The 11,951-nt window shown below is 34.3% G+C and overlaps 1 protein-coding gene across 3 annotated transcripts in view; it reads right to left on the bottom strand.

Annotated features, from left to right (window-relative positions):
• NIPBL (NIPBL, cohesin loading factor) overlaps nucleotides 1–11,951 on the bottom strand; it is a 166,465-nt gene that overhangs the window by 20,100 nt on the left and 134,414 nt on the right. For all 3 annotated transcript variants that reach the window (XM_006919488.1, XM_006919489.3, XM_015595321.1), the window contains 2 exons: nucleotides 5,331–5,439; nucleotides 3,734–3,870 (listed from right to left, as the gene is read on the bottom strand). In XM_006919488.1, the coding sequence (XP_006919550.1) occupies nucleotides 3,734–3,870; nucleotides 5,331–5,439 (246 nt within the window). The remainder of the gene's footprint in view (nucleotides 1–3,733; nucleotides 3,871–5,330; nucleotides 5,440–11,951) is intronic.

Raw genomic sequence — 11,951 nt, 5'->3', positions numbered from 1 at the left:
ATTATCCAGCAATCCCACTACTTGTGATTTACCCCAAAGACTTGAAAATCCATATCCAAAAAGATATGCATACACCGATGTTCAATGTAGCATTATTCACAGTGGCCAGGACATGGAAGCAACCAAAGTGTCCTATGATAGATGACTGGATAAAGAAGCTGTGGTACAGTTACCAGAAGGGAGGGGGGAGGGGAAAATTTTAAAAATGTTTAAAAAAATTATGTATATATAGTATGAAAAACATAAACTGGCATTTAAAAAAAAAATAAAATGTATAGCTCGGGAAAAAAAAGCTGTGGTACTTATGTACAATGGAATATTACTCAGCCATAAGAGATGAAATACTGCCATTTGCGACAACATGGATGGACCTTGAGGTAATCATGCTAAGCAAAATAAGCCAGACAGAAAAAGTTGGAAATCACATGATATCACTTATATGCGGGATATAAACCTAAAAGCAACAAAGGAACAAGACAAACAGAGCCTGATGGACATGGATAACAGACTAGTGATTACCAGAGGGTAGGAAGAGGGGGGAGGCAGATGGGGTAAAGGGGGTCAAATATGTGGTGACAGAAAGAAATCTAACTATGGAACACACAGTGTAAATATATATATACCTTACTGTTAAAGTGTACAGCTGAAACTTATTGGATTTTGTTAACCAATGCCACCATAGCAAATAAATTAAAAACAAACAAATAAAGAACCTAGCAAATTTTTTGAAACTACTCTTAACATTACTGGTCTGGAAAATCAAATAAGAGAAGTATATTAAAACCTAGAAGAAAAATTTAAAGAAAGATGGAAATCATGATGGAAAAAAGCAGAATATAACACTAAGAAGAAATATTGGAAATGATATAACATAAGCTGGTTCAGTATCTAAAACATTTAAAGATTACTGAAAAGAAAAAAAAGGGCTCACAAGTCAAAGGTAAAATGGGCAAATGATACGAATAGTCAAGTCACAGATAATCAAGTCCAACTGGTTAATATCATAAAAAAATATATTCGACCTCTGGAAATCACGGAAGGGAAATTAAAGTTAACAAAAAACCATTCCTCTACACCTGTTAGACTGGAAGAGAGTACATAAATGACACAGGTTATCTGTACTGGTTTCCAAAGAGGCTATAAAACATGTCCACCAGCAATCTGGCAAGATCTATTAAAAATCAAAACCAAAACTAAAATCAGTTTCCACAACCTAGCAAGTCCATGCCTCAGAATCTATCCCAAAGAAAAAACAACACCAGTATTTTAAAAGCAAAGCTGACCTTGGAACAATATGGGGGTTTGAGGTGCCGACCTCTAAGCAGTCAAAAATCTGCATATAAGCTTTTGACTCCAAAAACATAACTACAGTCGGTCCTTCACGTCTGTGAATTCAACCAACCACGAGTGGGAATGAGAAAACACTATTTTCAATCCATGGCTGGTTGAATCCATGGATGTGAATCTTGCAGATACTAAGGGCCGACTACTTTATTTATTGGAAAAAAAAAATCCATGTATAAGTGGACTCACACAGTTCAAACCTGTGTTGTTCAAGGGTCAACTGTACGTAAATAGGAATGTTTATTAAGGAATTATTTGTAGCAGCTATCAATAGGAGTCATTGTAAATACCTGCCAAAATAGGAAATGGTTAATCATAGGACATCCATAAAAATGGATAATATATATTCAAAAGAAAGACTTACTATATATATATCTCACGTGATTTGAATTTAATAAATACGCCTACTAGAACTGTATATAACATAACCTCATTTTTAAAAAAACCAGGTCAACCATTTATGTGCGTCCACAATTATAGAAAAACATGGATAAAGTATGTAAGGATACTATAGGTTGCTTATACCGAGACAAGGAGAAATAAAGATGGGGATAGGATATAAAAAAATTGAAAAAGGTGTCTATAATATATGAGGTGGCCCTATAGTAAGTAGTCTCCCTTATTTGTGGTTTTGCTTTCCATGGTTTCATTTACCCAGGGTCAACTTTGATCCGAAAATATTAAATGGAAAATTCTACAATTAAACAATTCATAAATTTTAAGTAGCGTGCTGTTCTAAGTAGTGTGATGAAATCTTGCGCCATCCTGTTCCATTTTGCCCAGGACCAGGACGTGAATCATCTCTTTATCCAGTGTGTCCATGGTGTACACATTGTTTTGCCCATTAGTCACTTAGTAGCTGTCTTGGTTAATCTGAATGACTCTTCCAGGACTGCAGGGCCTGTGTTAAGTAACCTTTATTTTACTTCATTATAGCCCCAAAGTGCAAGAGTAGTGATGCTGACAATTTGGATATGCCAAAGAGAAGCGATATAGTGTTTCCTTTAAGTGAGAAGATGTATATATATAGAAAAAAGTACAGTATATATAGGGTTTGGTACTATCTGCGGTTTCAGGCATCCACTGAGTGTCTTGCAATGTATCCCCTGCAAATACGGGAAACGACTGTATTTACATAAAATTTTATATTTGAGTGTGTATACACACACACATATATAAAAAAACTGTACTAACTGTTTTCAAAGTAACCTTGCCTTCAAAAATATTGGTTTAAACAGGGACTATTTAGAAGTTACATTATAGTCCAGATTCTAAAGGCAAACTGACATGGGGTTGAATTCCAGCTTTAGCACTGGTTAACTGTGTGACACTGGTCAAAGTATTTATATTCTCTAAGCTTAGTTTCCTTACCTGTAAAACTGAGATAATAATGGTACCTACATTTCACAAAGTAAATGAGATAAGGCATGTAAAATTCTTCACAGTGCTTTGCATTATGCTCAATAAATATAAGCTATTATTATTAGCCATAGATTATACATTAATCAATTTATTTCTGGATGTAATAAAAGCCATAAAGATAGAATTAGGGTCTCAGAGTACAGAGTACTGTATGTTGTTTTTATATATTTATCTTCTAGTACTTTCTTCAGTTAACATTTCTCAGGAAGTCTGAGATTTTGATCTAGAACTTTTTAAGTTAGATCACCAAAAAAATTGCCCATAGCAGCAAAACAAATTCGGCAGAAAAAGTTAAAATTAGCTCCTTAGGAATGCTGAGAATGTAGTAATAAGTAAAAAATTATTTACATTTTTAAGTTTTCAAAGTATTTTAAAAATTAGTGTTTGTAATAAGCCACTTTACTCACCATGCTGTCATATAAATTGCTGGATTATTTTAAGCAATGTTTTATTTCCACATTTGATTTCAGGAAAACACAGCATGTGTAATATTAACTCAACAGCCTAACATCTTTGACATACTAGATTTTCCATATTCAATATATTGGTGATTATAAAAATAAATAAAATGTTTAAAATAAAATATACTAAAAATGACAAATGAAACACAAATTTAGAATCCAAAAAACAGTAAATTTCTCAGTGACAGGAACTCTTGCCTCATTCATCTTTGAGATTATAACAACAGTTCCAACATTTATTAAGCATATACTGAGGGTTTGGCTTGAGGACCTTAAAGAGAAATGGAGCCTGAATTTTATTTATAGTACATCAGAAAAATAATGTTTGTAGATAATTTGTGACAAATATTAGAACATGTCCTTGAGTACATGACACAGTTGATCTGCCCGTGAAAATAACTGTCATTTGTCAGTGAAAACGTGAACGACACAAAGTGAATTTTAAATTTAAAATACTTAGTACATGATTTATATAAAAAAGAAAAATAGGACGGCTCTATACTTACACTACATTTAGTGGTAAGGTATGGTTGCATAGTCATAGCATGTTTAACCATGAGCTGGGGTCTTATTTTGCTGAATAAGAACAAAGTGGTTATGCAAGCTACCAATCTTCCAGAATTCACACCTTTATTGTCAGAGTCTGGAAAAACAAACAAAAAATAAGACACTAAAATATGACAAGGCAGTGACAATTATACAGAATATTATTTAAATTAGTAAATATTATCCCCTGAATAGACTAGGTACATGCCTCAATAGAACAGATTAGCATTTCTTATGATACTAGACTTTCTGCATTTCATTTTTGTCTTTTATGTAAATTACATATTAAGAATAAAGAAGAGGCTGCACTGTAGAAGGCAAATTTTACACTGAAGGGAGTAGGACTGAAGTTAAAAAATAGAATGGAAGTTGGGAAGTTTAGGGTTGGGCTTTTGAGAATAAACATGATGTTGGGTTGTATCTAAAAATGGATGAAAGTGAATATGGGAAAGAAAGTTAGCAAAGGGGCACAAAACCAATTTAGCTGAGGCGATACTGTGTTTCAAGGTACTGGGAAAAAAAAAGAGCTGCTACTATGGTAGGAGAGTGTTAGGAATGAGAAATTAAGAAGTTGAACCGGTGCTACATTAGAAAGGAAAACAAAATGCTTTTCAGGTGAGAGGAAAATGTTCTTGGGTGGCAAATTAGTTTTTAGAGGAGATTAGCAACTTTATAACATTTAGTAACAACAGTATCACCCTTAAAATGTAGGACAAGGAAAAAATAAGGAAAACAGAACAAGGAGATAAAAAAAAAGAGGTACACATGGAAAATGGAAAAAAAAAAATTAAAGAAAAAAACTCCATAAAAATATAAAGGATATCAATAATTTCCTTAGGTAACATAAATGTACCTCTATAAGAGGCAAATGGCCCCCAATTCTAGAGAATAACCAAGGCTATCTATTGTTCCTCATTAATGTATTACCAGGCATGGGAAGTAATGTTAGTCTTGTGTGCTTTAAACACTAGATGCCAATTATGACTTTTATAGTTTTATATAATTTATTTATATTTTGATTAATAATTTCAGACTTGTCACTGGTAAATAATATACTATAAAATATTAAATATGTAAGGAATTTGTTAATTTAAAAAATATTAACGGCTTTCCAGTTCAAGATTAAGCACATTTTATATAACAATTATATTAGGAATGTACTACAAATCTTTTAAAAACATTTTTATAATAGTTAAAACAATTTCATTTTGAGAGAAAATTTATAGGATTTAAAAGATATCAGTTTTTGGATGAGTGCAGTTAGCTAAATATGCATTAGTCCCTGGACTTTTATTCCTGTTCAATATGACATCTAAAATTATATGCTGTTGAAGATATGTGTAAGAGATGAGGCCTATGCTTTTATTATACTGCTCTAGGTAATCTTAGTCAATCTTAACAATATAATAAAGGCTGCAACATCAAACAAAAAACAGATTTAAAAAGTAGTTCATTATTAGGCTAAGCAGAGCTAGAGGCAAAAATGAGAAATGTGCCCAAAGTATTTTAAAATATCTTATAAAATCAACTTAATGACCAATACATAAAATGTCTTACCAGCTAGAGATTCCTCATATTTAAGAATGTGCTCAACTAGGTTATCAACAAGTTGAGTACAAGCTTTCTTCACAGGTTTATATGAGGAATCCTCTTCGGACTTCAACAACTATATGTGTATACATATAAAAAAAAAATCCCAGTATAATTATTCATTAGACAATAATAATAATAATGCATTAAATGTATCTTTAATAAGTTTTCAATCTGTCATTAACTATTTAATACTACAAATACAAATTAATAAATAGAAATATATAACATGTTTTCAAATAACTTATAAACCAGTAATTTATAAATACTTTCAAACAATTTTAGTATGAAATATTTAAACTGCTATATGTAGGACCTGAGGTAGGATATGAGCGAAATGAGAAAGGGGAACTTCTTATAAGAGTACTACTCAATGCTAGTTGAATTATTTTAAAGAATCAGAATTCCATTCTTCATAATTCCAAGTCCTTTGATGTCTCAAAAAAATATATTATGGGGTTAATTACATCGTTTTCTAACTATATATGAATTGTACCTTAAATTGTGGAATTATAAAATAGAAGGCTAGATTTCTTCTGTTATTCTTTAACAAATAATAAATAGTATTAAAGTGTTATGGATAATATAAGGAAAAAAGATAGCTAACTCACCCCCCACAAAAACAACCTATCCAATCTTTCATAATCATAGGTCAATGGTAAAGTCATCTGAGGTATATTTGTTTTGTTAATAAAGATTAGCTAACACAATTCTGGAGATATTAATGAAGTTGAAATGTGTATTTGACTTGTGTGAAGAGTTCCAGGCTGTCCAATATAACTTTCTGTAATGATGGAGATGTTCTAAATCTGTACTGCCCAATATAGTTGCCATGAGCCACATGCAGCTACTTAACACTTGAAATATGGCTAGTATTACTGTGGAATTCAAATTAAATAAAAATTCAAATTAATTTAAATTTAAAAAAGAAAAAACATGAGGCTAGTACTAGCAGCACATGTTTAAATTTTCACTACAAGATACATGGATAATTAAACCAGCAAGAGCAATCAGAATAACACATACATTGCCCTCCAACTTAAAGAAGTAAATCAAAGCAGAAGACTTCAATTTATGGTTTCAACTCTGAATAGCAAATTCTCTTCTTGCTCCATAACTTAATTTCTTAAGCAGCTATTAAAATCACATGCTAGCCTGGTCTTTTTCAGGCAGGAGTATTAAACAATCCCCTTATCTCTATTTTTTCTTTTTCTTCTCCAAGATATCAAGTATACACAAAAGTATTCATCATAAATGTTGGTTCATGACACACCATCAATACTGGTAATGTGCTCTTTTACTTTAAATATGATACACTGTGAACTCAACTCAAGAACAAGAATATTTGCAATAATTTATATTTCCCAGTGTACTCCTTCCTTTACCTCATCTTCCTGTTTTACTTTCAAGGTAACCACTGAGGAATTTTATCATTTCTTTGCTTTAGAAAATTGTCTAAGCTGTATATGGTTTATGGTCTTGCTTGATTTCCAATCTTCTAAAAGGTATCATACTGGATGTAGTCTTCAACATCTTCTTGCCTTTTTCACTCGTTGTCTCTAATCCAGGCTGTTGCATATAACTGTATTTTTATTTTATTCATTTTCACTACTATACAACAGGTCATTGTGTGTATACACTGCAATTCATTTATTGATTCTTCTGAAGATAGGTTAACCACAATTTTAGTAGTATAAAGAATATTCTTTCATTTGTCTTCTAGCACGCATATAGAAGATCCTATTGGGCATATACTTTGCAGAGGAACTGCTGGGTCATAGGACATATGAATGCTCAACTTTATGAAATAATGCTATTTAAAAAAATTGGTTGTACTATTTTCTCAATTAGTAGCAGTGTTTAATCTATCTCTTCATCATTTGTTATCATCTGACTTCTCAATTTTCGCCAAATGGGTGTAAAATGGGTATTGATTTGATATTTTCCATATTACTAATGAGGTTGAACACCTTATGGGCCATATGTGCTATTTCCTCTATGAAATGCCTATTTTTGACTTTTACCTATTTTCCTACCAGGACTCTTGCCTTATACTGGTTTGTAGGAGAGCAGTTCTTCATATCTTCTTAATAATGATCCTTTTTCAGTTTACATGTGTGTCAAGTATCTTTCTCAATTTGTGACTTGCGTTTTCACTTTCTTTAAGATGTCTTTTGATTCCTAAATGCTCTTCGTTGTAAGGCAGTGAAATCTATTAATCTTTTAAGGATAATGGTTTTTGTGACTTATTTTCTTCTAAAAGTTTTAAAGATTTCCTTTAATCTATATGGCATTGACTGTTGAGTTGAAGTAGGAAACAATTTAAAAAAATTCTTATGGATAGCCAATTGTCCAAGCCCCACTTCCTGAAAATTCTTTCCCCATTAACTGCGGTGCCACTTCTTTTTTATAGTAATTATAGCCTATATATGTGGAGGATTATTTCTGGGTTCTCTATCCTGTGTCATTGATTTATTCAGTACCATATAATTTTAATTACTCTATCTTTTTAAAAGCAAGTCTTGATGTTTGGTAAGGCAAATTGATGTTCCTGCATTTTCAGAAGACAATTATTTTAGCTCTTTGCTTTTCCATACACATTTTATTGTCATCTTGACATGTTTGATGAATATTTTTTGTTCTTGATTTTGATGAGATCTCTTTTAACATTTTCCCATTTTGCATAATTTTCATTTTAGGTTTTGCAGTTTATTCTGTCAGATTTTATTTCTAGTTTATTAAAAGTTATCATTCAAAACTATTAAATCTTATCCAAAAAATACTGTCCTCTGAAATGATTACTCATTTCTTCTTTAATGTTAAATCTCTCTCTCTCTCTCTCTCTCTCTCACACACACACACACACACACACACTGATGTTAAACCCGCTTTTCACTCATGATATATGTGTATGTATACATGTACACATATGAATATGTATACATTCACACACTTTTATCCACATTATTTTTGATGTATTTCAAAGTAAATCGTAGACATAGTATATCCCTTTTTCCTTTTGAGATAAAATTTACATGCAATGAAATATACAATGTTTAGTGTACATTTGCTCAGTTTTGTAAAGTGCATTCACCATTATAACTCAAACTATGACCAAGATATAGAACAGGGGTTCTCCATCGTTAGCTTATATCAGAATCATCTGAAGAGACTGTTAACATATAGAATGATGGCCTCCACTTTCAGAGTTGCTGATTAATTTAATCTGGGGTAAAGCCTGAGAACTTGCATTTCTAACAAATCGCAGGTAATCTCAATTACTGTTGGAACCACCAACAGACTATTGCCATTACCCTGAAAGTTCCCTCACGTTCCTTCCAAGTCAATCCCTGACCCCCAACACCCACTCTTCTGATCTTTCCAATATAGTTTAGTTTTGCCTCTCCTAGAATTTCATATAAATGAAATCAGAATATGTACTCTCATGTGTAAAGCTTCATTTACTCTGCACAAATGATTTTATTATTTACCTATGTTGCTATATATATATCAATAGTTTATTCCTTTCTAATGTGGAGTGCTATTAAATTGTATGGGTATATCAGTTTTTTTTTTTTTTTTTTACCCATTCACTGGTTGATGGAGACAGAGACAGTATTTGATTATAAACTCAGGCAGGAGAAACCAAGCTGCTCCTTAAACACTTTGCTTAGAAATCTCAACAAAATACACAATTTCATTGCTTGAAATATTGCCTTCCATAAAACACTAGAACGAGAACACAATTCAGCTAAGTTCTTTGCCACTTTTAACAAAGAATGCCCTTTTTCTGTTGTTCTAGCATGTTCCTCCTTTCTGAAACCTCATCAAAATGTCCTTTACTGTCAATATTTTTATCAATGTTCTGTATGTGATGACATGTATTCTCCAAGAAGACAGCTTTTCTACAGCTCTGATACCTCACAAGAACTGCTTTTACATGTCTCTTCACAGCAGTATTAGTTTTTTCTAGTATGCATCTCAAAACTCTTCCAGTCTCTACCAATTATCCAATTCAAAGATGCCTCTGCATTTTCAGGTATTGTTTTGGCAGCACCCCACTTCTTGGTATCAATTTCTGTCTTCGTCAGCTTGGGCTGCTCTAACAAATACTACAAGCTAGGTGCCTTAAACAAGAGAAATTTATTTCTCAAAGTTTTAGAGGTCGGGAAGTCCTAGGTCAAGATGCCAGCATGGTTGGTCTCTGGTGAACATCCTCTTCTGGCTTGCAGATGGTTGTCTTATTGTCCTCACATGGCAGAGCAGAGATCACCTCTCTCACATCTCTTCGTAGAAGGGCACTAATCTGATTCATGAGGGCTCTACTTCATGACCTAATTAACCCCCAAAGGTCTCATCTCCTAATATCACCACACTGGGGATTAGGCTTGAACACAGGAATTTTACTGAGACACAAATATTCAATCCATAGCATCCTTTGAGGAATCTTCTTGAGGGAGTCCCATACACTACTGAAAATTCATACTGCTAATTTTTCTGTTAACCTTCCCCAAAGAGAGCTATGGCCTTTTACCAAGTTAGCTGTCCACTGGAGAGAAGGAAATTATGAGACTTTTTAAGGATTACTAGACACTGGCTCTGAACTGAAACTAATTCCAGGAGACCCAAAACAGCACTGTGCCCCACCAGAGTAGGGGCTTATGGAGGCCAGGTGATAAATGGAGGTATAGCTCAGGTCTGTTTCATAGTGAGACTACTGGGTCTCCAAATCCATCCAATGATTATCATCTCATTTCCAAAATGTGTAACTGGAATAGATGCACTCAGTAGTTGACAGTCCCCACTTTGGCTCTTTGATCTGTGGAGTGAAGTGCTATTACAGTGGGAATGGCCAAGTGAAGCCACTATGACTACTTCTAGTAAATCAAAAGCAATACTACATTATTGGAGGAATTGCCAAGATCAAAAACTTGAAGGATTTGGGGTAGTGATTCATACCACATGCTTATTTGGCCTGTGCAGAAGACAGATGAATCTGTGAGAATGGCAGTGGATTAGGATAAACTTAACCAGGTGACAACTTCAATTGCAGCTGCTGTACCACAATGACACCACGTGAGGTATCATTGCTTGAGCAAATTAGCACATCCCCTGGTACCTGGTATGTACCTACTGATGTGGAAGATGCCCTTTTCTCCATCCTTGTCAAAGGCCCACCAGAAGCAGTTTGCTTTCAGCTGGCAAGGCCAGCAATATACTGCTTTGTCCTACTTCAGGAGTATTTTAACACTCTAGCCTCGTATTACAATTTACTTTTCAAGATCTTGATTACCTTTCCCTTTAACAAGATATCGCACTGGTCTATTATATTAATAACATTATGCTGATTGCACCTACTGAGCAAAAAGTATCAACTATTCTAGACTTATTGGTTAGACTTGTGTGTCACAGGGTGAAAAATAAATCCAACAAAAATTCAGGGGTCCAGTGAAATTCCTAGGTGCCTCGTGGTGTGGGGCATGTTGAGATATCCCTTCTAAAGTGAAGAATAAGTTATTGGATCTGGCCTCTCCTATAAACAAAAAAGAGGCATAATGCCTAGTGGGCTTTGGATTTTGCAGACAAATTCCTCATTTGGGTGTATTACTCTGGCCCATTTACTGAGTGATCTGAGAAACTATCAGTGTTGAGTGGGGTCTAGAATAGAAGGTGGCTCTGCAAGTAGTCTAGGCTGCTATGCAACATACTCTGTTGCTTGGGCTCTATAATCCAGCAGATCCAATGCTGCTTTAATTGTTGGTGGCAGAGAGGGATGTTGTTTGGAGCCTTTGGAATGCTTCTACATGTGAATTGCAGCAGAAGCCCTTAGGATTTTGGAACAAAGTCCTGCCATTCTCTGTGAGAAAGCTCTTGGTCTGCTACTGGGCCTTAGTAGAGACTGAAAGCCTGCCCAATCATAGGCCACTACATCACCATGCAATCTGAGTTGCCTACCAAGAACTGGGTATTATCTGACTCATCAAACTATAACACTGGGTGTGAACAGCAACACTTTATCATCAAATGTAAGTGGTATATCCATGATTGGGTCAGAGTAGACCTAAAGGCACAAGTTACATGAAGAAGTGGCCCAAATGCATATAGTTCCCACATATGCTACACTGCCTTCTCTCTCCTATCCTGTATCTATGGCCTTGGCCTCATGAAGAGCTCTCTATGATCAGCGGACAGAGGAAGAGAAGATTTGGGCCTGGTTTACAGAAGAGTCTGCATAATACGCAGGCACCACCTAAAAGCAGACAGCTGCAACACTACTGCATCTCCCTGAAGGACAGTGGTGAAGGGAAATTCTTCCACTGGGAAGTACTTTGAGCAGTGGAACTAGTTGCTCATTGTGCTTGGAAGAAAAAATGATTTGATGTATAATTACATACTAATTCATAGGCTGTGGACAATGATTTGGCTGGATGGTCAGGGACTTAGAAGGAATATGACTGGAAATTGGTGACAAGGAAATCTGGATAAGAGGCATGAGTACAGACCTTTCTGAATGGGCAAAAATGTGAAGATATTTTCCACATGAATGTTTATGATAGGGTGACCTCAGCAAGGAGTATTTTAATAATC

This window comes from Pteropus alecto, unplaced genomic scaffold, assembly GCF_000325575.1.
Source record: "Pteropus alecto unplaced genomic scaffold, ASM32557v1 scaffold338, whole genome shotgun sequence".
Lineage (NCBI taxonomy): Eukaryota > Metazoa > Chordata > Mammalia > Chiroptera > Pteropodidae > Pteropus > Pteropus alecto.
This window is presented reverse-complemented; position numbering and strand designations above follow the sequence as displayed.